Raw genomic sequence first — 26,164 nt, forward strand, 5'->3', positions numbered from 1 at the left:
AAAATTAGATCGTGGCGAAAGGGAAATAATAAATTTCTTGGAGTTAGGGCGATAAAAGAAAAACGCAACTGGCTTTATTTTTATCGCTCTAACTCTGAGAAACCAAATTCGCCAATGGCATCATTTATATTGAGCGTTGTTAAGGATTTCTGTTATTTAAAACATGTAGTTCAGATATAGTGCAGAACACGATTTTTAAGGACCGACAAGTCACAAAAGAACCCCATGGAAGATCTACAGGGTGACGCATTTAACAGGAATAAATTCAATACCTCGCGTCGCATTAGTTCTTTTTTAAGGAACAAAAAAATACGGGTCGCAATTTTGTAGTATCGAATTGAATTTTACACCCTATTAAACGGGAAAAACTACCCCCAACTTTTTTTCCAAATGTAAAAATATGCATTGTGATGACTTATTAGAAAGGGAATAAAAGAGAATTAAACCGCACTAATGAAATTAATTCCTTTACTGTACGAATTTACGGAGATATTGACCTTTTTTTCTGACACAGCCCTGTCCTAAAACAAAATTAAGTTTTTACTTTACGTAATACTTCTGGGGGATTATTTTCCGGATTTCGTGAATAAGGCTTAGCCTCAGTTTCTCTAAATTTTGCAGATCCGTGAAGTAAAATTTTCAGGTGAGCCCAAAAGAAATAATTCAGAGAATTCAGATCTGGCGATCGTGGCGGCCATTCGAGTGTACCATGAAGCGAAGATGACGATCCCGATCATCTTGTATTATTAGTACTTCGTATGGGTATCCCTTACATGATTTCATTAACTTCTGTGTGAACGTATGACTGATATTGTTTTCTCTTGTCAAATGCCGAACTGAAGTAATAGGATTTTCTTGGATGGCAAGTAAAAAGTTTATAATTGTTTGCCTTCATCCATTACTCTATGTTGCTTTGGCTTGGCATCTCTCTCACCTGGCCGATTTCATGATAACGTTTTTTGCTTTTACTTATGGTGCCTTGCGAGATTGATGGTTAAATCAGGGTATGTTTCTTCATACAAAGCTACAACTTCTGTTTAACTACGTCATCGATCACCATACCCTATTATCATTAAACTCACAATTTCGAGTGATTCAGTTGAATAACCCATTGAAATAATTTTAAATGCTTGAAAACACAACAGCAGGTTAAAATTCCGGTCAAATTTAACGTAAACTGACCATTGGAATGCACAAACGAACAAGTAAACAGTTTTATCAGTGATTTTTTGTCTACTATTTTGATAGGCATCCTGCATAAACACAGAACTAAATAATACTCACAATTATTGTTAATACCTTCAAAATGGCGAAATACGAAAATTATCAATTTTTTTAAAATGTAAATGAAGGTGTCAAGAGTAGATATTGTGATTTAACTATACTCAGCAACCTCAAAAAATTTACCTTAAGGCAGAGATTTTGGGTGATTATGTTGTTAGACTATTTTTCATTCCTGGAAACTTAAATGGAGAAAATTATCTACAACTTTTGCAAGACGCCATATCTCCCAGGATAACTGAAATACTTGTACAAGATCATCGCCTCAAGGATCACTTTTTCACTAGGATGGAGCGTCTTCACACTAGCCTGTTGCCGTCCGATCATTTAGAGATGATCAAGGTCTTGGAAGATGGGTTGGCAGAAAAGGTCCAGTGCAATGGCCCGGGAGGTTACTTGACCTTAGTCCGTTGGATTTTTTCTTATGCGTGATATTTGAAGGCCAAAATCTATGACACACAATCTGATTCCCTCGAGGGGTTACGTGCCCGAATCGTCGAAGAGTAAAGGTCGATAATACAAAAATGTTGCATAATATGCCACGACGTTTTGAGGATGAGCTGTACAGGGTGTCCACGCAAAAGAGTACCCCCCCCCCCCTCTAACTTTTTCATATGTTGAAATAGGAAAAAATGTTTTCTAACAAGAACTACTTGAAAGTCCATGTTTTTCAAGATAGCAGTTTTATACAGAATGTTTAAGAAACGGGTGCCACCTAACAATGCATTTTTTTTTAACAATTAAGCTTTACTTATTGTGTTAAAAAAAATTATTTCAACATATTAAAAAGTTAGAGGGGTGGAGAGGGGAGGGAGGGGGGGTTCGTGCAGGCATCCTGTACATGTACATGGATTGAAGTAATTTTCAACATTTCTTACGTTAAAGAAATAAAATATGAATGAAAATGGTTAACATTAAGTGATTTGGTTTTTGTTTCATTTCTACAAGATCGACTCCCGGCAAAAAATAAAAAATAAAATTATTTTTCAAACGAGGAATACCACAGCTTCTCTTTCAATTTGAAAATATCAAAAGGGCAGTTTCCAGGGGAAGAGGGACAACATTTCGAAAACAACTTTTTGACCAATTGATGGACCTGTCAAGTTTCCGAAGATAAATGAAAATTACGAAAACGCAAATTTGGTTTGCAAAAATGGTCTATATTGCGAGATCACTTATCTATACCAACAAACCGGCCTAAGTAGTAATCGGGAGTTGGTCAAGATGGGTGTGTTGCGAGTCAAACTTTTGATAAAAAATGCATGATGAGGAAAGTAAAAAAAATAGAGTTCTTCGTTAGCCCTTTAAATACTAAAACTTAGGACTTTCCCGCAGTGGCGTACTCATCAGAAGCAATTATAGGCTAGTCTTGCGCTTGAGGTTGCAAAGTGCAACCTAGGAGGAATACTCCAGTAGTGACTTTCATTGGGGTATTACAGATATGACAAAATACAGATCTCGATAATAATTCAGTTTCGAATGCTGCTATTGAAAAGTAGCATAATTTACCGCCATAACGGAACCTTGGCATGGTATCCTTAAAGGTAAGTATCGATATACATGGATGTAACTTAAGAGCTAGAAATACGAATAAATTAACAAATTAAAACTAAACAAAGTCCTTACCATCCCCCTTGCTATCAAAGTTGACGTGTTTTAATACTTTGTGTAATAAAGAACAGAAAAGATGTTCAAGGTGGACACTTTTCCCTGGGACATCCTGTATTTTTACGTTTGGGAAAAAAATTGGGTAGTTTCTGCCCTTAAGAAGGGTGCAAAAATCAATTCGCGGCCACAAGAAAATATCAAACCTAAAAATCTGGCACTCATATTTTTTTATTTCTTTAGGAAACCAATGCGAAATCAGATATCGAATATATTTGAGTTAAATGTGCGACCCTGTGTAAATTTGCAAAATTGCTGAATTTTAATAGGATGTAGCATGTCAATGATTTAGTGTATTGAATAAGTGCTTCAAGGGTTCTCTATAGCTTGAAAAATGACCCTTTAAGTATAGTGAAAGTAGGGATCTTCTGTTTGTGCCATTTTTTTATGTTATTATTTATTTATTTACTTTTTATTATTTTTTGTATTTGTTTTTTGATATAATCTTTTCGAGCTTGGAAAAATAATGTGAGAGAGCTCTTATACCTGTGTTCCAGTTCCCACTGTTGTTGGCTCAGTTTAACACTCATGGCTGCGTTTTCTGATTCCACTGTCTGAAGTCGCTCTCTCAACCTCTTTATCTCCTGCTCCAGAATCTCGTGAGAGGCTATCAGGGGCGTTGTCCGTCCGGACACCAGTTGAGTCATGCTTTCACCGCCATTTATCGTTGTGCCTTAAAAACAGATATCTTTGAACTAAAGTAAAAAAAAAAAAAATTAGAAAGTCTCCTTTATTATTGTTTGCTTTTACCATGTCAATCGTAAATTCCTTGACCTTCCCTGGCTTAAGGCCAGAGCTAAGAAGCTTAACGGAAAATTGAAGCAACAAAGCAATCATGGTAATGACGGGCGTTTGCGGGCTCACGTTCACTATTTCTATTCGGTTAATCCTCTTATATCTTCATTAAATTTGATTCGCTGAGCTTTGTATAGCTAACGAGGGCAAAATTTGATAAATCGGGCGCGATTACTTATGTTTTTGAATATGATTTTTTGAACCCTCAAGAATAATCCGTAGTTTTGTTGGCGCAATGCGCTTATATTAGACACGTGAACGTGTGCGCGTAGTTTCCACGCGATTAGGCCACATCGAGGGCATTCACAGATTCGTCATACAAAGTTTCTGTTCTGGAGCTCATGGGGCTCTCGGTAGCTAGAAAATACGCAGATTGATCTTTAAGTTGCGCAACTCCAACTTACCCGTCGTCATATCTATTACGGTTACCGGAGTCCACATAGCTGATGTCAGGAAACGAGCACCCTGTAGTGCTCGCGTCCCTGCTAAGGCTACATAGAACGTATATAAACATTCGTTAGCGTTAGCGTTTTTTAATCCCTGACCGGCTTATCTAGCCTGGAGCACTCTATTTGATAAGCGATCTCGGCTGGACGAAGGCCGGATTTTAATCCTAAACTGGACAAATATTTGCCGGGACGAAACGGGGCACTAATGCGGCCGTTTTGCCCTCCTGGAAGCGCGTTCGCACGATAAACGTTTCCGCGGAAAATTCGCTTCCTGGACGAAGGAAATTTTCTAGTTAAAGATTCGAATTGACCCTTAGACGTGGCAACGAAAAACTTAATTAAAAAAACCGATCGCAAGCGGAGCGGTAAAAGAGCGACGTGCAGGAAATAGAGGACTCTCAATCTCTGGTCGCCTCATTTCCCCGATGGAAAACGGCGAATTAAAAAATCGTTATAGCGAGGCTCCGGCACTCGACAATAGACCCATCACCTGTCCCGTTTTTTTATTAGGCAGCTCGTTACATTTTCCCAACTCAATCAAAACCCTTATTACGCGAGAAAATCCGAAACTATAAATTTGCATAACAAGGCGCTTCGACGTAGCGTAAAACAAACCTGCGTAAAATATATCACCGATTTCTCATGGTTAAGAATTTCCTTCCGTTAGAGTGAACTGAATAACTGAACTAACCTGATCGTGCATGTTGATGCCTGCCATGTCTGCTCTGTCTACTTCGCTCGCTGCTCGTAGATCCAGCAGGACTGTCCGGGGTGGGCATGGTTCGTATACTTTGCTGGGGCGAGGAGGCGCCCATCGAAGATCTGGGGTAGAATGACGTTAAAGCGCCTAAAGGCACCGGGGGGATCCACATGTCCTCCAGAGCCACTTTTCCACGCGACTCCACTAGACCGGGTGTGGACTGGCTTCGGCCCATTGCAGCTGAAACACACGAATTTGCGTTCAGCTCACCGCTCGCTCAGCGACGAAACGTTCTCCTTAGCTGTTAAGTGCCACTGGAGGTAAGTAATATAGAGAAGCTCTAATATACTCAATGCTGTAGGAGAAAGTCGGCTATATTGGTCCACTGTTGTTAAACCTACTTTTTTTGGAATAATTTAGCTCTGGCCAAATTCTCCATTAAACCAAATGAAACAACAGTTGTTAATCGTTGTATCTATTAAAGACAAATCGACACAATTTTTATACTGGATGTTCGGGTTTTTCGTAGCAGGTTTTTAATCATGTTTTGTACGCATAAAAATAATATTAGTTTGCTATATAAACTATATTCAAGAAAGGCTTTGTAAAGAAGATACAGAGTGTTGAAGTTTTATATTTTTTTTCAATTTATCTTTTATGGCTTCCAAAGTTTTCAAAAATATTTAGGTCAACAGCATAAATTTCTAGCATAATTAGACGGACACCTTTTACATTATTCCCTGCTGCTGAGGGACTAGCTAAATGTAAACTATCCATGGAGATCGGTAGGTCATCGAGGATCGATTGCTTGGTCTCCTCGATCGCCCGATTTAAGACCTTTTGATTTTTTTGTTTGAAGGTTTGGGGAGGAAAATGCGCACTCTACTCCTGTAAACTCTCAAGAAGGACTTATGGCAAATAATAAATTCCGCTCTTAGAATAACTGCTTCGAATTTGAGACGTGTTCGGCGGTCTTTATGGGGTCGTTCTAATTTATCTGTAGAACGCAAGAGCGATTATTTCGAATAATTTCCGTAATAATAATAATTTGATATTGATTTAAATTGTTTTGTTATCGAATAAACGATTGCCGTTCAATGTATTCTGTATTTGAAATTCCTGGTATCCTCTTGCCTACTATTGTTTTTTTATTTCTCCTCCGTTAAAAATCCGTTTTACTCCTAGACCATCAGCAAATAAATCCTCCCTCCGCGTTACACTGTAGTATTATATCAGAAAATGTAATTAGTAGAATGTCAGAAATGTCAGAAACCAACCGAACCTACTCGACGAAAAAAGTGGTACGCATTAGTTCGTCATTTTGCAAATAACTTGAAAACGGTGACAGATACTAAATTGATCGAAACACGTAAAAGTCTCTAAAATTTTCTAAATTGAACAGGCAATTTAAATTTCCAAAATTAAATGCTATACAATGCTCTACAAAAAAGTTTTGGGCTATAAAATGGGTCATAATCCCCAAAACTATTAACCTGTAAATTTTCACCATCTAGTACTATCTAATTACATAGACGTTAAAGAGTAGCTTAGACCCAAATTTGAGGTAAATATCTCAAAAACTTTGGGAGGCACAAAAGATAAATTTTAAAAAATATAAATCTTTAACACCCCGTATTTCCTTAATAAAGCATCCCTCGAGTATAGTTTAAATAGTAAACTACCATTATTTTTATGCGTAGAATACGTGGTGAAAATCTGTATAAAAATCCGGACACCCGGTACATTTCTCAATAATGAACAAAATTTGAGGTCGAAACTTCGTTCCAAATCAGCCGACCTGTTGTATTAGCTGGACCCTGAGGGCGGCTAAATTGCACTTTGACACGAGCAAAGCAAAAAAATTACAGATAGATGTTCCTCTTAAAAAACATCTTGGAACAACAGTGGTAGGCAGTGAAGTGTTAGCGGTAGCAAATGTAACTTGTAAAATTGAGGAAAACAATGATCGTGTGTGTCGAGATTGGTGGAGCAAGTTTCATATTTCCCATCATGCCCACGTACACACTGCACCAACCCACTTTAGGTCCTTTTTTTATTAAAATAATTAAGTTTACATTTGGCACTTTCGTACTGTTGGTCTTCCGACGTACAGCTATCGAAGTTATTCAGACGAAGATGTTCTCTTCGTAGTCTGATTCTTCCCTCATGCTTTACACACACGTATCTTTTTCGTATTTCGCTTCCCTCTATTTATTGTTTTACAAATGGATCTGTGCCCTTTCTTTCCTTTAGGTCTTTTTTGGGGGGATCTGGGGCTGATTTTATGTTCATCTTGTTTCTTAAAGCATAATACCGAGCTTTGCCTGCTTTTCTTTTATGTGATTAAAATGGTGGAAAACAGAATTCTTCTCTGTAGTTTAGTAAACTAATCTGCGAACATCTGTAATTGTTAAACCAAACATATGCTGTTTCTGCTTCAATTATAGCGTGTTCCGATTTTTTTTTTCAGACAGTCGGCTTCCCTTCGTTTATTTGTGCTCATGCCGTTGTATCGCCGTCTTTTCAAGGTAGCTTTAGCGATTTAGTCCAATGTTGCGCACTCATTCAGAGCTATAATTTTATTTTGAAAATTACGTGCTGCATTTTGCAAATGTTCATGTTTTCACTTATAATACTTATTTTCCGTCATCTGTACAAAAAACCATTTGCATCAACTAATTGGACCGGTCTTTTTACCCAATTATCTGCGGTCCAATTTATCAAATTGCATATAAAAAAAACACAGCAACAAAACATATAAAAGCTGATAATTGTGTCACTGTAGTAAATTGTAGATAGGTAATGCATTTAAATTATAAATACAATAATTGGAAGCTGTATTCACTACGTGTTTATAACAAAAGAATCAAAATTACATTAGAGCATTTGAAATTAGTATGTTGCAAATAACACACGATTGGGTCAGTTTAAGTGGAAAAATAATATTGCCGGCCAGTATTATGCTGTTCCGAGTCGTGTGGTGCTGCCAACTTATAAAAATAAAAACTAAAATTTAAGATGTAGCAGTGGTCCAATTTAGCAGACGGGCCAATACACCTTACTTTGATTTCCACAGATTTGGAAAAATCAGACCACAGCATTCGGTCAATGTGAAGATTACAACTTCCTTCACCAAAATGCCGAGAATATGAATATTATTCTTGACAATCTGATGACTGTCAATTCTTTTGGATTATTGTTGCTCAGCACAAAAATCGCTGCGTGAACCTTTGAGAACACCACACAGTAAAGTGTCAGAGTGGGTTCAAATTAATGGAGCCCAGCTATTCTCATCCAAAGGGTCACTACTATGAGGGAAAATTTAGGGATAAGGAGTCACAATAGATGAGCTTTGAAATTTTTCTCCAAGTGTAAATGTTCCTGATTATCAAAAAATTATAATAGGATTCTGTTAGCCGAGTTTGGCGAGCCGAACTAAAACAAGGATATTATGACGGAGTTGCATGACGCAGATATGCCCTTTTGTTTCCCTGTCCGAAATAGCATTTCATTCGGACTAGATGACGTAACCCGGCTGGGCTTCTGCTTTATAAAACATGAGAATTAAATTGGAGTTCATGGCGTATAGCGGCAAAGATTATGCATCGCGCATGGATAATGTATGAGGCAATTTTTCTTCGTCCTGATTTTTAGCGTAAAGCGCACCTGCAGGCTGTAGAGGTGGTTTATTGCTTGAAAATTTACGGCCAGAAGTACGGAACTGTTACTTTTTTTGCCAAAACTCCTGCCCGTTCCACTCGACCAAAGCTGAAGAGTTTTGGAGGCGCATAACCTCGCGTGTTAAGCATTTGCTAACAAGGGCTTTATATCCTGCGCTTGTTGCAACACTGCATATGCAAGAGTTCTCTAAATCCAGACACAGGCAGGTCATGGTAATTGCATACGTAACTTGACACTCCTCTCGGATTTCAGGGAGTTATGAGCGGACGCGAATGAGTTTGCTCCAAGGCTGCAATTCTGCCTATTTTCAGTATACACATCTCCACAAGTGCTTATAGTATCATCTTTTGATTGTGCTAATACAAAGGGATGAAAATTCCATTTTACAACCAGCGCTGAATTTAAATCTGGGTAAAGCAATTTGGCTAAACATACACGTGACTGCAGGTTTCTAAAATTAGGCCCCGCTCGGGTCGCTGCGGACCCATTATAAATTTAAGGGACGCGAACGTACCCCGTAGGGCGCGATCCTCTCAGACCTTCGCACTGGAATGCCCTCCTTGTTTTCAGTAAAAGATGTTTTTGAATTTATTTCAGAAATACAAAATTACTTTGGGGGATTCACTCTTTGATGTAACACGGCAATTAATCGACGTCGTTGCAACCACCGACGGTTTTAACTGAAACATAACATCTCAAGACGGAATCGCATCCTGACATTTAATTTTCCCGTCGAGTAGGTATCTGGTGGTGATTGATTTCGCCTAATCTCGCTCGATGGATAATCGACAAGCCTGTTCCCTGCCTCCAATGATTTACAACTTGAAACCTCCTAAATAATCAATTAGGGGTGGATCCGGCCTGTTTGCTGTCTGACAACACTTCGGTCGAAGGATTTCCCTTTAAAATAATGAGTCCAAGCGTTGTTTTGGCGTTTAGAGAAACATTCAGTGATGACACTTGAAGCTCGCCTTGGAACGAAAATATATTTACATAGTCGCTTAGCTGTTGCTTTATAAGGGCCACATTTGGCACTAGCTGGAAGTATTTGGTCGACACCTGCACTACTGGTTTCATCTAGGACGCTGGTTAAGAGTACTTAAAACAAAAAACTCAAAACTGCCCGGTCAAAATCACCTGGCCCAACCTAAATGTCACACAGAAACCCAAGCAGCGGGAATTTGACCGTAAGGGCCAAATTATTAACCCCTCATTAACTCTGGCATCAGGCTAGTTTCCATAAAAACTAAGAATCTGAGTCAACCTCCAGGCTCCATTTAAATCTTTCTATGGCAACTTCCTGGAAATTAAGGTTGATGGCACTCTAACCATTTGGTTCTCAATCGATTCAGCAGACATCGCTTAGAATCTTTGTTTCTATGGAAACTAACGTGGAAACTAAGCTTGGGCCTAAAAAGAGCTGTGAACTGCAAAATACAGGGTGTTTCATTTAGAGCATGACACAAACGATTTTTTAGCTGGAAAGATTTTTTATAAAAATTCTCGTTTTCTAAATGTCAACGAAAATTGAAGTAACGCATTTAAAATAAAACATGACTTGAATTACGAAGAAAACCTTATGAATGGAAAACAAAAATTCACAGATTCTAAAAATTAACCCAAACATCATAGTAAAAATCATTTTTATACATTTATCAGCGAAACAAAAAATGGACTCGTAAATTTTCTTTTCGGGTATCGAAGATGATTATTTGTTTTTCAACGAAAGTTGTTAATTTACAAGTGAAAAGTGGAGAATTTTTCAAAACAAAACAAAATTTAAATGGTGTTAGTTTACGGAGAAAGTAACCAGAACGGCGCAGAAGCTTATCGGATTTATGTATATGCAAAGATTCCCTGAAGAAAGAGCATCTAGTCGTCAAACTTTTTATAGAAAAACCAAGAAATTTCTTGAAAGTGACAATGAGGAGACGAGTAAAAAATCTCTCGCAACAACCGCCGCTAATGACAACAACCAAATAAGTCCAGTGAACTGGCCACTCAGATCACCTGAATTCACCCCATTAGATTATTTTCGGTGGAGTTACCTTAAAGAAAAAATGTACGTTCAAGTCCCAACAACTCCGGATGCAATTAAAAACCGCTTAAGAGCAGTGTGTGAAGCAATCACTGAAGAAATGCTTCGAAATGTTTCGAGATCGTGTAACATGAAAATTAGAAAATGCTCGCGTATGTAGAAGGTAAAAATTTTGAATATTTGTTCACGTGATAAATGTTTTAAAACCATTTTTGCTACGGTTTAAGATTAATTTTTAGAATTTGTAAATTAAATTTTTATTGATACCTGGAAAAGGACAAATGGTGAAAAAACTTTTCTAGCAAAAAATACTTAATTTTTTAAACTCTTTCCAAATTTACCGAAAAAATGGGTTGTCCACTAAAGACTGCAAAGTTTGCCTGAAAATATCTTTTAAATGGTCTTAAATAAAAAATGTACTTATAATCGTTAAACGTCCCTTTCCATAACGAGCAATATTTGTTTGAAACTTTTTTGATATTAAATTCGGTTTCGGACCGAGGAAACGCCCTGTATACTACGGATAGGCATTTGGCGCATTAAAGGTGCAGTAGCGCTTTCCTGCAGCGGCTGCATTTCATAGTAGAGCGTTCTTACGCTGAAATTTTTAACCCCGAATCTTCACGGCACCCCATTAGCAGCTGCCTTTGTCTGACAGTCAGATTGTCAGACAGAAAACAGTCAGCGAATTCAAGCAGGTGCTGCATCGTCTGACTGCTGCAAATTTCCTAAATACGTCCATTAACTTGTACTGCAGCAGATTCATTAGGGAAGTGGCGGTTATCCAAACTGTATTAAGGACTGCATACAAATTGTGTTCTTTAATGCCCCAATGGTAGTCAGACTAACCCATCAATAAACCCAAACGTCCAGTGTTTGACGCAATTATCCAACGACTTTCTTACCTTTTTCCAGAGGTGCTCGCTTGTATTTTTCTAGTCTCTTAACAGCAATGGCTTCTAGACGGACTCTGGCCGCCGGATACTCCTTCAGAACGTCCCACATGTCTTTTTTACTTAGCACGAAGAGGTCACTGTAGCCTACAGAGCGCACGCTGGCTGTTCTTCTATTCCCTAATTAAACATTCATCGACAATGCGCAAATTAATTATTTAACTAAGGATATAAGCGGATAAAGTAGAAGAAGGGGGTAATTACCTACTGATATGTAAGTGTGAAGAAAAATTCAGGCCCTACAGTTGAAGTCAAAGAAAGCAGTTGTACGAAAGGGTATCTACAGGGTATTCCGAAACAACGTAGAAATATTTGGGTTCAATGGGTTAAAATAACAAAAAGGTTCTTAGATACATACTCCACATATTACTTCTTAAAGGGGCCAGCGCCCCTTAAATAGAGAACTCTGAAGATGGTTTTTCCGCAATATTTTCGAAACGGTTTGCGTTAAAATTATGAAATTCGGTATACCGTAATAAGTTGGAAAGGACAAATGCTTTTTTGCGTTATTGATTGCAGATTTTAGTTGGAGGTGGGAGAGGGGTCACACACAAGGTACATAGGTGAGGAATCTATAATATCAAGAAAAGAATTATGTATTCAAATGAACGGAGATCATTTTAAACGTTTGTTGTGCACAAACAATAAATTCTTATCTATGCTATTCATGTTATTGCTAATTAATGAAAAAATATTTCTATTAGAAGAATAAGCTTGCTAAATTGCATTTCGATGTCCACGTGATTGTGTATCGGTTCAAAAAAAAACCTATTTTTCTGAAAAATTAACTATCCCAACAAGATGAAACAAGAGGACCGTATTTACTTAAAAATGTCTGAGATTCAGCAATTTGATTCCAGCAATTAAGAAATGTTATAAAAAAAAGTCAGGGCAACATTTACGTAGGAGACCCCCTGTATGTGGCACACCTAACAGCAATCTGCAATTATTAACACGAAAACATTTTCCCATTCCAACTCATTACAATACATCGAATTTCATAATTTTAGCGTAAACCGCTTCGAAAATATTGCGAACAATCATCAGAGTTCCCCCCTTTGAAGGCTCCTAGCCCCTTTAAGATGCAATTTTCGGGTTATATCATGGGACTTTTTAAAATTATTTTAATCTCTAAAATCACGTTGCACAATATTTCAAGGTCATTCCCGGACACCCTGTATAATATTTTAGGAATTTTTTGCCAGGATACTCAAGCTAGGTATATAATACCCCTAGTGAGTTAGACATAATTTTTATCCAGTAATGGTCCAATTCTATTACCATTAGCTCCGTAAAACTGGTCAAACTTACATTCTCCAGAGCCCCTTTAGCAGAATATAGTCCTGGCGAAAAAACGCACTCGAGAGACACACAAAACTAGGAAACGTGGCCCAAAGAACCGCATCGCCGTGGTCGTCATTAAGTCCCGAAATCCGATATCAAAGAGCTTTGCGACTCCATATTTATGGCTAGGAAAAGGGCCCTGGAAAATGTGTTTTGGACGATGGCCAACTCGGCATACGCGACCCCCCTTTGAAACGTGACACCTGAAAATATATGCCTTTCCACGACGAATCCCGTTGCGTGCTCAAAATGTCAAATCGGTATTTATGACTAATTACCGTGGGGAAAATGATCAGCTAGGGAGTGATCAACGTTCTACGAAGCTCGTTTTGTAAGTCGGGGGAAGGAGAAAAATTTATCATATCACTGCAAAGCTATACATGGAGGACCAAAAGTGCGGCATAGATTCGTTAAAAATTTAAGGAAATATTTTTCATGAAAACGCTTGAACACCTCAAATATTGTTTTTAATTTGTATAGTTAGTCAAAGTGAAACTCGTAGATTAAGTTAATTCGATATAAATAACGAAGTAAACAGTGACAACGAACATATGGACATAAAGAAATATTATATTGAAAAGAATGAAAAATGAAAAAATAATTCAAAAGTTCCACACACACGCCTAATACAAAATGAAAATCAATTTTCCACTTCAAAATGAAACTCATACAGAACTCAAATCGTAAACTCTAAACAATATTCAATTTTAATTTAATACTTAGTTGAAAGTTCTTTGTTTTCAATTATGTATTTTACAGGGTCGGGCATAGATTTTACCAATTTCTCACAACACTCTGTTGGTATCTTTGCCCATTCTTTCCTTAAAACAGTTTTTAGTTGTTCTCTATTAGAAATTTCGTGACATCGTATTGCAATTTTTAACTGGTTTCATAAATTTTCAATTACGTTTAGATCTGGACTCTGAGGAGGTGTTTCTGTTACTTTAGAACAATTATAAAGTAGCCATTGTCTAACTTTTAGTGCCTTGTACTTTGAGCCTTTGTCCTAGTAATATTTAAATATCCTTTCAAATTCCCAATTTCTGCCCACTTTGCTTCAAATTTAGCTTTAAAATGTCTAAATATATATGTTGGTCCATGGTACTTTCAATAAAATGAAGAGTCCCAAGGTCTTTTGCCGACATGCACCCCTAGGCCATAACGAAACCTTCTCTGTACTTCACTGTCGGCCGTAATTTTTTTTCTTTTAATGCCTCATTGAGTTTTTTCTAAACTACTTGTTGTCCATTTGAATCGAAAATGTTGCATTTGCTCTTATCTGCAAAAATTACGTCTTTCCAGAAGTTAAAATCCTTTTCTTGGTATTCTTCCGGAAATCTTAAGCGTTTGACTTCATTAGTCTTACTGATCCGGAGTTTCTTTCGGGCCACTTTACTATTTAGATAATGCTTATGTAATAAGTTTTGAATGGTTTATGGATTAACGAGTTCATTTAGATATTTTTCAACAATTTTTGTCATTTTAAGAGCAAACATTTTGGAATTTTCTGCAATCTTTCTTAAAATCTATTTTTCATCATAATCGTTAAGTATTTTCCTAGGGCTATTTGGCATTTTGTTTTTAATCGTTTTTTCATTAATGTAGGATCGAGTAGTCAAATCAACCATCCTGTAGATAGTTTTTAATTATATTGCATTGTGTATTCTGATTAGGTCGAGACTATCGAAACGGTGGTAGATTGTAAATAGAGTTAGGGTTAAGTTATTGTTAAGAAGATGATGTACCCCTTTGGCACGCCCATGTTAGACTTGGTTGCTGCGTGAGAATTCCCACCGAGTTACTTTGTCGGCATCGGTATTTTACTTATGATAAGCTTTGTCGGCTCTTATGATGCAGACGCAATTACCGCCGACGAAGGACTTCTTATCAGCTTCGGCACCACGATCCAATGCGGCGTGTAATGCACGTGGTGTCGATGGCACCCCCAATTAGGGTACGCCCATGGTGCGTAGCCAGAGGGTTTAGTATTTAAGATTTTCCCGAAGACGGGGAATTCCTATTCCATTACAACTCTGATTCCTATTGATATTCGATTCGATTTCAAAGTGAAGAAAAGCCGCGTCCACGCTCATAAACGCAGCTTTGAATTATACCCTCGGCTAACGAAATAAAACCTCCATTAATATAACAATCTATGATACTTTGTATGGTTGTATGACTCCTATTGCCCATTTAACCTATTTCATGGTAAATTTTTCCGCTTTTATAATTGTGGATGATGGGTTTCTTTCGGTGACGGTGGTTTAGTCCCTTTGTCGACCCATTACAAACAATAATTAAATTTAGATAAACGAGGACAATAATATATACAAAACACAAAAATGTAACACCTCACTCTTTTAAATATGCATTTACTACTAAATAACTTGTTTGTACGAATATCATGTTGATGTCAAGACTTGATTTTTTCAAAATTTGTAACAAAAAATGCAACATTTTTTGAATTCTTGCTTCTCTACCAGGTCCATTCAACATGGAGATTAAACATCTAATTATTTTGTTTTAATTCTTTAACATGAAAAAAAATGAAAATAATTCATGTATACGAGTTTCACTTCGGCTGAGCGAGTGCAGGTTCACCCATGTAGTAGATAAATGCAATTTTTTATTTTTTTGTTATGGAACCCCATGTATATTGTAACGGTTATGAGCTCTTTAAGACATTCTAAACATATTTCATTTAACGTACCCATATCTAAATTTAACATTAGTAAAATATTTGCAATTAGAGAGGTCTGCTGGATCGCCTGACCTCGACCCTATGGACTTTCTTATAAAGTTACCTGAAACACAGGATGCATTTAAGTATGCTCAATTGTATAGAGTAGTTAAAAGATAAAATTACTGAAGAAGCTTAACAAATAGTTTCTCAAATGATAAGAAAGGTTTTTGAGGAATTTGAATCGGGGCTTTCTCACTGCCAAGAAGACAACGGGGCACAATTCAAACATGTAACGCATTAGTTTAAAATAGTTTATATTTTTTTAAATAATAATAATTCTATTATCATATCTATTTTTGTATTTTTTTTCGAAAACTGTTGATTTTAGTCACGAGTAGTTACATAAAATATACATGGAGTTCCGCAAAAAAAATATGAAAAATTACATTTATCTACTGCGTGGGTAACCCCGTGCACATGTCCGTGTGCACACACCAAAAAATGCACAACTAAAGACAATATTTGATGTGTTCCAGCATTTTTATGGAAAATACTTCTTTCAATTTTTAACGAATTTATGCGGGGCCTTTAATCCTCCGTGCATAGAAAACGTCTTGTCATACAGAATCTGAACAAAGATGTCGCGCGGGTAAAAGAATTTATGTTGGGTACTACAACAAGTAAAGAGAAATTTGTAAAATGGGTAATCAGTCAATCAAGCCAGGCAGGATCGGTTAAAACGACATGCCGACATGCAAAAGATGCGAAATTCCCTTTGGCTAACTGAAATATTGGGTAAATCCAAGAGAATCTCGCATCGCTTGGTCTCTCTGGGTTGCCAACAGCCAAATAAATACAGTGTATTGGAAATGGGAGAAGATTGTTGCAAAATTAGATAAGAAGAGAAAAATGGCGGCCGTCCCAGTGTCGCTCCTCGCCTGCCGACGATATTTACCCAGCCATTTACCTGCCGTGCCCATATTCAAGATGGAGATCTCACCAAAGTAGCTACCAGCTTTGAGAGTGGCCAAGACGTTTCGACCATTATCGGCCACCACTTGCAGACGCCCTCTGTTTACTATGTACATTTCCTTGCCTACTTCTCCTGAAAATACAAAACGAAGGGTGAAATATACAGGGAAAAGACATACTGCAGTAGAAATTAAAGGAAGTAATTTAGTTTTGTACTAAGTGGAAATAAAACTGTCAATAAAAGAGGTTTTAACGCTTTAAGCTCTTATCTAGGACCATTATCTTGAGCCATTTCTCAATCCTGGAATGCAAATAGCTCGTAATAAAAATCTTTTAAGGCAGCCTGGCAACGGTGCCTGGGTTTATACAGCGTCGATGTGACGTTACACTCGCATAACCCTTTTGGTAGGAGTCAATATGGCGGTTGACAAAAGACGATTGCAGGGTTGCCGGACCTCATTATCAGAACTTCGAAGAAAGGATATCGAAGTGATGGAGGAAAGGAGTTTTTAAATAAGCGAAATGTTTCAAAAAAATTTTTATATTTGTAGAGAAAAAGCTCCCGCCATTTGGTGTATGGGTCCTCATGAGAGAAACACTTACATCTAAGGGTTGTTTCACAATTATAAGATTGAACTTCTAGGGATTGTTCAGTGCAACAATAGAAGAGATCTGAGCACAAGATCCCATGGCTGCATATGCCTCCCGAAGTCGCTATGGCTTTATGATGCTTTAAGAAGGTTATGTGCAAAAACGTGTTTTATCGAATTTTAGTACGTTTTATTTTCATTTTTTGTACAAAATAACACTACAGAAATTGTTCAAAATGTGGTCTTATGTATAATAAATACACATTCATTTTTACGTTTTATCAGTCCGAATGGGAGTTTAGGAGGGGTATATTGGCAAATAACAGTTTTCAGTCAACCTGAAAATTTTCTGTTGCCGATGACAGTTGTTGTTCTATGTATTTCATCAAAATTGGCTGGATATATAAGTATATATATATATATATTTTTTTTTTTTTTTCCTAAATATCGCAGTTTCGCATATAAATTTGTAAGTACTGTGTATTCAAGTGAGCTCCAATTATATCTAGACTCAGTTTCATATAAAACGCACCACTTAGTAATAATAATAATTAAGTCTTGTAATTTTGGCAAACAATGCGTCACGATAGAGTATCAAATGATCAGAGTTTCAGTAAAGAAAAAAGAACGTCAATATTTTTTTTTCATCGACCTTCTAGATTTTTTATTCAATTCTTAATAAATAAAATAATATTTATATGGAAACATCAGTTTATTTTATGGCGAAACGGTCAACAAGACATCTCGAAATGCCCAGAGTGTGACAGCGTTGAAATTTCTCCCACGTCTCGGATTTCGACAGAGGCCGAATTATCGGATTTTTTTTTGTGAAATTGTCCCTAAAATAAATCAGAACCACATTACTATTTCGAAAATATAATCTTTGTGGCATAAAGAAGATATTCAGTGACATCATCCGGCTGGATGTCCTGTCTTAGCAGCAACAAACGCAATGATCTACTTCTCAGACGGAAGCACAAGTGGAAATGTTGCTTTGACCTGCACGGTTACCAGACCTATCACCTATCAAACATCTTTGAGACATGATGAGTCGCCGCCTTCCAAGTTGATCGAAGCCTCCAAACAATTTGGTTAATCAACCACCTTGAGATAGCATTGAATTGAATACCTTAGGAGGATATTGATCATTTGTTGGAAAGCATTTCTCGAAGAATACGTACTTGCATTACTGTACAACACGAAGGCACTTATTATTAATTTTTTAATTACAAAATGTGTTTTTTTTTTACTGGAGCTCAGATTATTTGGTACTCTATTATGAACCATTATTTTGCCAAAATTAAAATACTTAATTATTATTATTACTGGGTGGTGCGTTTCATATGAAAATGAGTGTATTTTTGAAAAAACCTATTCTTCACAGGAACTCGCGCGCAAGGCACAATTAATTGCGTGAAAAAACACTAGTTTCAATTTTACACACTCCGCAATTTTTAAATCCATAAGGTCATTGCGATTGTTTTTAATGTTTCCGCATCGGGCGAGGCGTTTCATCCTCTAAATCTCCCACAGGTTGCCATTTAAACCTTCAAAGCCATTAGAGATCAATAAAACCGCAGAAAAATAAATAAATAATGGCTCTTCCTCGAGAAAGCCGACCCGTGTTTGACAATTTGCAGCTAACTGCAGCTGCGGGCTCAATTTTCCGGCGCTTTGAGAGCTCCACGCAGCAGCTAACTCAATTACTGTCACCGGCTCTTATCGAAGCTATTCGGTTGCACACCTCTACAGGCTGCGTCGCTCTTATACTCTTATTTACTTTTAGCGCGGGAGGGGGTAATTAGATCGAAAATCTGTTGTCTCGTATTGAGGTCGGTTTTTGTCCAATTGAGGACGGGAGGGGGGAGAGAGATTATGTAAAGTTTGCGGTCCGGACGTGGGACTGGAAGTTGCTAATCCAGAGTGGTTCGATTAACGCAGTAATTTGAGGCACTAAACCGAGTTGTGCGGTTGATATGGAGGAAGTTTTCTACCCAGCTTTCATGTGCCCAGATAGCTTGACTAAGAAATATTAAATCCATCTCTCTCTCTCTCTCTCTCTCAGCATAACGAGCTTCCCCCGAAACTTAATTACCGCTGGCTGGGAACTGATACACACTAAACACGCAGATGTACTTGCCAAGTAAACTGCCGCAATCCGGAATCCTCACTAGCAAACCAAGCTTCTAGTTAAGATGTCTCGCCCCAATTTCACTACTCATTAAAATTAACGACTGTCTTCACCTCGGCACTCCATATCAATTATTCCTAATTCCCCATCGAATTTCCCAAACATGCACTGCCATAACTCACCTTTACGGCAAATTATACAAACGCCAAGGGAATGCAGATCCGGAATGAAAAATTTTTATACTTTTATAGCTTTACCTTTGCGACAAATGTAATCGCCCGGAGAGAACAGCACCGGCCTCAGTCTGAGAACCAACTCGCATAAAAAACCGGCCTCGGTGTTTTGGAATATTTCGACCCTCTTAAGAGTGTCCAGATGCACGTTGATGGCGATTTCAGCCTTGAGCTTGTCCGGAAGGCATGAGACTGCCCGTTCTTCGTCCGAGCACTTCTGGGTCAGCCACAGATAGTCGAACCATTTGATGACTTTGACTTGGAGATGGGTGGGCACTCGGCGCATCCGCATGTAGGTTTTCACACCATCGAGTTTGGCTGTAAATAATTAAAAATTGGTATCAATTAGGGGGCATTCTCGGGCATTGCTTACGAGAATCAGTGCTGGTTTGGTCGAGAGGACGATGGGCCTGAATGGCAATTTGTTGGCAGAGGAACTTTGGGGAAACGAGCTATTTGGTTGTGCAAGGTAATTTTTTAGCGCACTGACAAACTGAAGCAGGTGAAAAGTGAGATCATTTTAACAAAACAATTTCATATCGACATAAGTCTTATTTAAATTATCCATGAATTTAGAGTATTTCAAAGTTTTCTATACATGATCTGTACAGTGCGAGTCTCGGACTTGGAATAAATTCAGTAAATCAAAGAATTTTTTTTTGGAAACATGCACAGACACGTCGATTAGTATTTTAAATCAGGCTCTTTTTGACGTAAGGAAATTTTGTACAGTTTGTCCCAAATTTGAAATATGACGTCATCGACTATTTTTTTAAATGGCAATCCAAAATTTTTTTATGACTATTGTTAATGGGTATGCCAAGGTACACATGCGTACAAAATGCCAAAGGGCATTTTATTCCGTGTTGTTTAAAAGATATTTACCTAATATCAAGTAATTCGAAAAATGAAAAAATCAGATACAACTGAAATAAAATTTTTATACAATTTAAAAATGGCATGCCGAAAGGTATTCGTTTATCATTTTTTGTTAAACTGAGTTGACGCCTTATCACAATGTTGAACAATTGAGAAGAGCTGCGTCGCATTCCAGTTGTATCGACCGAGGATATTTATTAGTTTTATGAGAAACATCGTTTGTTGAAAAATCGACCAAATTGCCGTACTTAACTGAAACTCACAAGATTGAATATTTAATGATGATGGGATGCGGAGATGGGACAAGAACACAAAATAAAGTTATTCATTTATTCAGAGAGAAGTTTCCTGATTTACCACCCATATCGCAAAGTATCGTAAGCAAGATTGGAAAACGATTTCGGGAAAATGGGCATTTAAGAAAAACAATCATCGTCAGAGCGCGCTCAACGAAGAGGTCACAATTAATGTACTTCTCTGTCTGTTCAAGAAAATCCTCATGTCTCCACCAGGGAGATAGCTGTGGAACTCGGAATTAGCCAACCTTTGGTGGCAGGAATTCTTAAAATCCAAAAATTTCATCCTTATAAAATGACAATGCCCCAGGAGCTCATCGAAGATGATCGGGATAGAAGACTCCAGATTTGCGAACAAATGATGGATCCACTAGACAGAAATGTTCTAAACACGAAAAACGTTCTGTTTTCTGGTGAATCGACGTTTGTCTTAAATAGTGAGGTAAATCGTCAAAATTGTCGTTATTGGGCAGACAACAACCCAAACTGGATGAGGGAAGGGAACCCTCAATATCTGGAAAAAGTCAATATTTGGACACGGATTATTGGTGACCGAGTAATGGGACCAATTTTCTTCCAAGGAAATCTCAATGGAGCGGGATATTTAGAATTATTTTAGGAAGAATTAGCTCTGAATTCGATTACTTTGTTTCCGATCCGGTCGAAGCCGATGTTCCGAATAGAAACATCTGGTTTCAATCAGAAGGTGCGCTTCCACATTTTCCAACACCTCTCTTGGAGTATCTAGATGGCGTATTCCCAGGCAGATGGATTGGGAGAAAAGGACCCTTTGAATGGTCATCCAGGTCTCCAGATTTAACACCTATGGGCTGTTTTTATCGGGGCATTTGAAAAGCACAATTTTTAAGACCAAACAGAAAACATTTAGAAGTTGGAAAAACGAATAAGACAGAAGTGCAGACTAATTTCCGCTGAAGTAATTAGAAAATTTCAAAACGAGCTTCAATTCCATTTAGGGTATTGTCAGTTAGTAAAAAGAGAACGTTTTGAGCAATTATTAAAGAAAGATTATTGAGTTGACTAAGATTATGTCGTTTTTCAAATTAGTTGGCGGTTGTTAATTATCTTTTAAACGTCAACGAATATAAATTTGGCATTTTATACGTAGATGTAACTTGACACACCCTTTAAGAATAGTCATTAAAAAATTGGGATTGTCATTTAAAAAAATAGGCGATGACGTCACATTTCAAATTTGGGACACACTGTATAAAATTTCCTTACATCAAAAAGAGCCAAATTTAAAATACTAATCGACGTGTCAGCGCATATTTTCGAAAAAAAAAACTTTCTTTGATTTACTAAATTTATTGGAAGTTAGAGACTTGCAGTGTATATTGCTTCAAATTACACGAAGATTCAGTTAAAAGTAAAATCTCATAGCACTCATTTACAATATCCTTCTGTAAGAATACATTCTTCAAAATCACGAAAAAATGGATTTTTCACTCGAACCACCATATCTGGACGATTTCTTGTATTAGCGGCAGCCGTAAGTATTCCATCTAAGAACTGCTCCCTTGTGTTAATTGTCTCTTGATCCATAATTTGTTTCATGTGACCCCATAAATAGAAATCCAAAGAATTTAAATCGGGAAATGTTGGTGGCCATGAAACTGGACCGGAATTTCTAATACAATCATGTCTAAAACCTTCGTTTGACCACCTAACAACTACCGCTCTTCGATGAGTTGGTGCATCATCATGCCGATATCAAATATTCTGAATTACGTTAAGTGGCGTATACTCAACAATTAAAACAAAAATTTCATTATCCACGGAATTTCTGTAGGAATCGGCATTTAAGCATTCAAGTACATTGTATTGTAGTAAGTAGTAATTTGTTGAAAATTCCACCCCAAACGTTGATGCTGAAACGTTGTTAAAATCTCCTGGACTTGATCATATGCGGATTTTGTGAAGCCCAAACATGTTCATTATGGAAACTATTTATTCTATCTCCAGTAAAACACAATTTATCAGACTAGATAACATGTGAAATAAAATCATTGTTTTGGGCATGCTGCTGCAATAACTAATGACAAAATACTAATCGTTCCCATGCATTTTCCGAACGTAGAGGCCGAATAAGCAGTAAAGGATAGGGACAAAGAACTTCGCGGTTCGGTACACTTTATACACAAGTTTGACTTAGATATACATTGTGTGCTACTTTTTGAGTGTTAACTCCAAGATTGTCAATTAATTACAGATTCTTCGTTCTCTAAATTAACTTTATGCGGTCAATTAGCTTTTGCTGGAGGAGGGTTACCTGTTTCTCGCAAAGTTTCAAAAAATTATATCATCATATTCTTGAGTACTATAAGCATAGATTTTTGTAGTGAACAAACTTGACAGCCCACTGACAGAAAACTGATAGCCACCTGACAGCAAACTGACAGCCACCTGACAGCAACTTGACAGCAAACTAATAGGGACTAACTGCAAATTGACATGTTTACTTGTATTTGTAACGTTTTGTTTCAAAAATCGTCCAGATAAGTTGTTCCGGGTGAGAAATTCATTACTTCGTCGTTGTGAAGCACGTATTTTTGCAGAAGTATAAAATATTGAGTAAATGCTATGATATTTTCACTTTTAACTATCTTATTTGTCTAATTTTTAAAAATGAATAGGTAATATGCAGAAAACTTTGGAGTTTTCAAAATCCTTAAAATAACTGAAACCGAACATATGTTTACAGGGTGAGTTAGAAAGAATGAGCCAACTCCAAATTGGAGACAGTGGATACCAAAAGGTTATGATTAAGCTCCACATGGTTTATAGTAGTGTTGCTGGTTTAAGATATACAGTGTGTTAAAAGTTTAAATTTTATTGCGAAATTTCTGAATAATTAGGGAAGTTTTGACAGTATAAGTCTGAAAATTGATAATTTTATGTTTTCTGGTGTGAAAACTACGAATTTTGAGCTTACTTTGATGTCGCTACTAGAGCGCGTTAATTTCACAACTTCACTGAAGTAATTTAAAGTATATTTTTTTATTTATGGAGTTATGCTTAAAACAGGTCGAAAATTTAGAAAATCGCTCAATTCGACAGAGAAAATGTATTCTTATTTAGATCGTCTAATTCTATCGGTTTTTAATTCGTTTTTATTCAAAAAGTACAATATATTTTGCTATGATTTTTTGTTTTTAAAAGATGAAAAGGTACGAAGAAGTAATCAAACCAACAATAAATAACAATAACACATGGAAATGGTGATAATGACAAACTTCAAACCAAATGTTGGAATAGTCCGTCACCTACCTCAATGTATTTAAAAAAACTCTTTTTAAATGTATTTGAACTTTGAAGAAAATTTTCTCATTACTTAAAAATATGTTCGTGGTTTCTGGTACTCTCTGGTAGATAATAGCGCATACTAGGAACAACTTCTAAATAAGTTTAAAATTCATAACTCCCACGTAAAAAAATATAAAACTACCGATTTTCAAATTCATAGTATAAAAACCTTTTTAGTTATTGAGAAATTTCAGAATAAAATTTAAACTTTGAACACACCGTTTCTCTCAAACCAGAGACATTTGTAAAAGCCGAATTGAGCTCCATAACAATATTTCAGCTCCTAGTATCTCCAGTTTCTTGGTGGGCCATTCTTTCTGACCCACCCTATACATGAAGTTTTTTCTTAAAGTTACCTCACCTGTCTCACTTTGTGAGCTAAGAGATCACCTTGCCTTGCAAGCTGTCCGGAAACCTCATCTACATACGTATTTTAATAGGATCCTCTACATTCTGCATTAAAACGTACTGTTAATTGTACCCTCTAGCACTCGACGCTCGTTGGCACCAGTCTTTTTCGAACGCCCTGTGCAACCGCGGCACCCAAGCCGGAGAACCCTCTTGTAAATAGGGGCTCTCGATGTATTAAGCCCCCAAACAGAATATAATAAGCAGGTCTAGGACAGGAGTTGTTAACATTTAATCATCATCAAGTATTAGAATGCTTTCATCTGGCCTGATCCCCCGGGGATTACCCACTAAATTGGTCTTAGCCAAATCGATTTTGGTAAATCACCGCGGCAGTGACAGACAGCTTTCAATTCGAAAGAAAATTGGTACTAAAGCTAACAGAGAGACTCGTCGATATGTTTTGTTTCTGGGGATTTACCATACGTTATACAAAGGGAGATTTTACGACACAGTGCCGTAAAATCTGACATTATCGATTCGCTTTTTCCCATTTTTGTCCGAGTTCATCAAACGTTTTAACAAAGCCTATTGTTTACGATCTGGAAGAAGATAGACTCGACGTTGGTCCTGACGCTAAACACTAGCGAAACCTGCCTTTATCAAGACATCGTTTCATTTGCTTCCATTTGTCATTTCCCGACCATTTTCAGTCCCGTACTGTCTTTCCGCAGTGTTTTCACGAGGAAATAAATGTTTCATCCCTTCGGATGCGAATTCTGCAACTTTCAGTTTTATTTCGGTTATAAAACCGATTCCTTTAATTGTAGCAAATAACGACGAATAGCGGCTGCTGCCTTAATGGTCTTTATAATGAAACTTTTTGGAACGGCCCCCGGGGACAATCATTGCCCTGTTATCGATCAGCAAAAACATATATACGCGTGGCCCTCCCGATGATAAATTAGGCAGGATCTAATGGGACACTGACGTTGAACGCAATTAGCAAGAAATCAGCCCGAATTGGATTGACAAAAAAGATGGATAGACCTGATGCACTGTTACGGGGCCCTGCAACAGTGCAACAAATCTCTCTGGCTTCTATACCAATAAAGGTGAAAATTGTTTCTACTGCAAAATTATGAAGGACGTAGAGGTGCATTTCCCGAAATGATTTTTTAATGCACAGGGTTGCCCCACAAAGTATGAACGTGCACAAATTCGACAGCTGCAAGGTTCCACGAAACCAGAAATGCGACTTAACCTTCTAAATGTTAATGACCTTTTAATATTCTCTGCGCTGACCTGTCACCTATTTCAAGTCCTTTTGCTACCCATGCCTGACTAATATTTGGATGTTCAGTCACATTCAGTAGCACCGCTAGTTCATTGGTCTCACTTCTGACAGTTTTTGTTTTTTTTTCCGTTTTTCATAATTCACACTTTCAATTTTCAGAAATCGCTCGAGTAATCTACTAAAGCTGATGACTTCTAGACGGAGTTCCGCAAGAAATCGAGCAGCAGAAGTTCCGCTGGCCAGAGAACACTTTTTCTCATTTTCTCCCAAAAAGAAAAATTATATGAAGCAAATCTTCCTTTAAAAAATGCATTATTTTGAACGTGAACATACGCAGTTTTCCGAAGCAAATACCAATATGAACCTGACAAACTCAGAAACGATTTATTGTCCTCTGACCATGACAACTAAGCACTGCAAATTGCGATAAGTGTGCTTCATCAGCTGGAGAAAAAGTAAGAAGTCACGAAAAATGTCATGAGGACATTTTTCGTCACTTGTG

The 26,164-nt window shown here is 37.3% G+C and overlaps 1 protein-coding gene across 3 annotated transcripts in view; it reads right to left on the reverse strand.

Annotated features, from left to right (window-relative positions):
- The window catches only part of LOC136341968 (cyclic nucleotide-gated channel rod photoreceptor subunit alpha), a 96,457-nt gene that overhangs the window by 3,625 nt on the left and 66,668 nt on the right, over positions 1–26,164 (reverse strand). For 2 of the 3 annotated variants that reach the window (XM_066287383.1, XM_066287382.1), the window contains exons 12-16: positions 19,540–19,833; positions 16,545–16,694; positions 11,515–11,682; positions 4,882–5,130; positions 3,433–3,619 (exon numbers count right to left, since the gene is read on the reverse strand). In XM_066287383.1, coding sequence (XP_066143480.1) covers positions 3,433–3,619; positions 4,882–5,130; positions 11,515–11,682; positions 16,545–16,694; positions 19,540–19,833 — 1,048 coding nt within the window. The remainder of the gene's footprint in view (positions 1–3,432; positions 3,620–4,881; positions 5,131–11,514; positions 11,683–16,544; positions 16,695–19,539; positions 19,834–26,164) is intronic. The other variant, XM_066287384.1, reaches the window with a different exon arrangement.

The sequence above is a fragment of the Euwallacea fornicatus genome, chromosome 11 (assembly GCF_040115645.1).
Source record: "Euwallacea fornicatus isolate EFF26 chromosome 11, ASM4011564v1, whole genome shotgun sequence".
Lineage (NCBI taxonomy): Eukaryota > Metazoa > Arthropoda > Insecta > Coleoptera > Curculionidae > Euwallacea > Euwallacea fornicatus.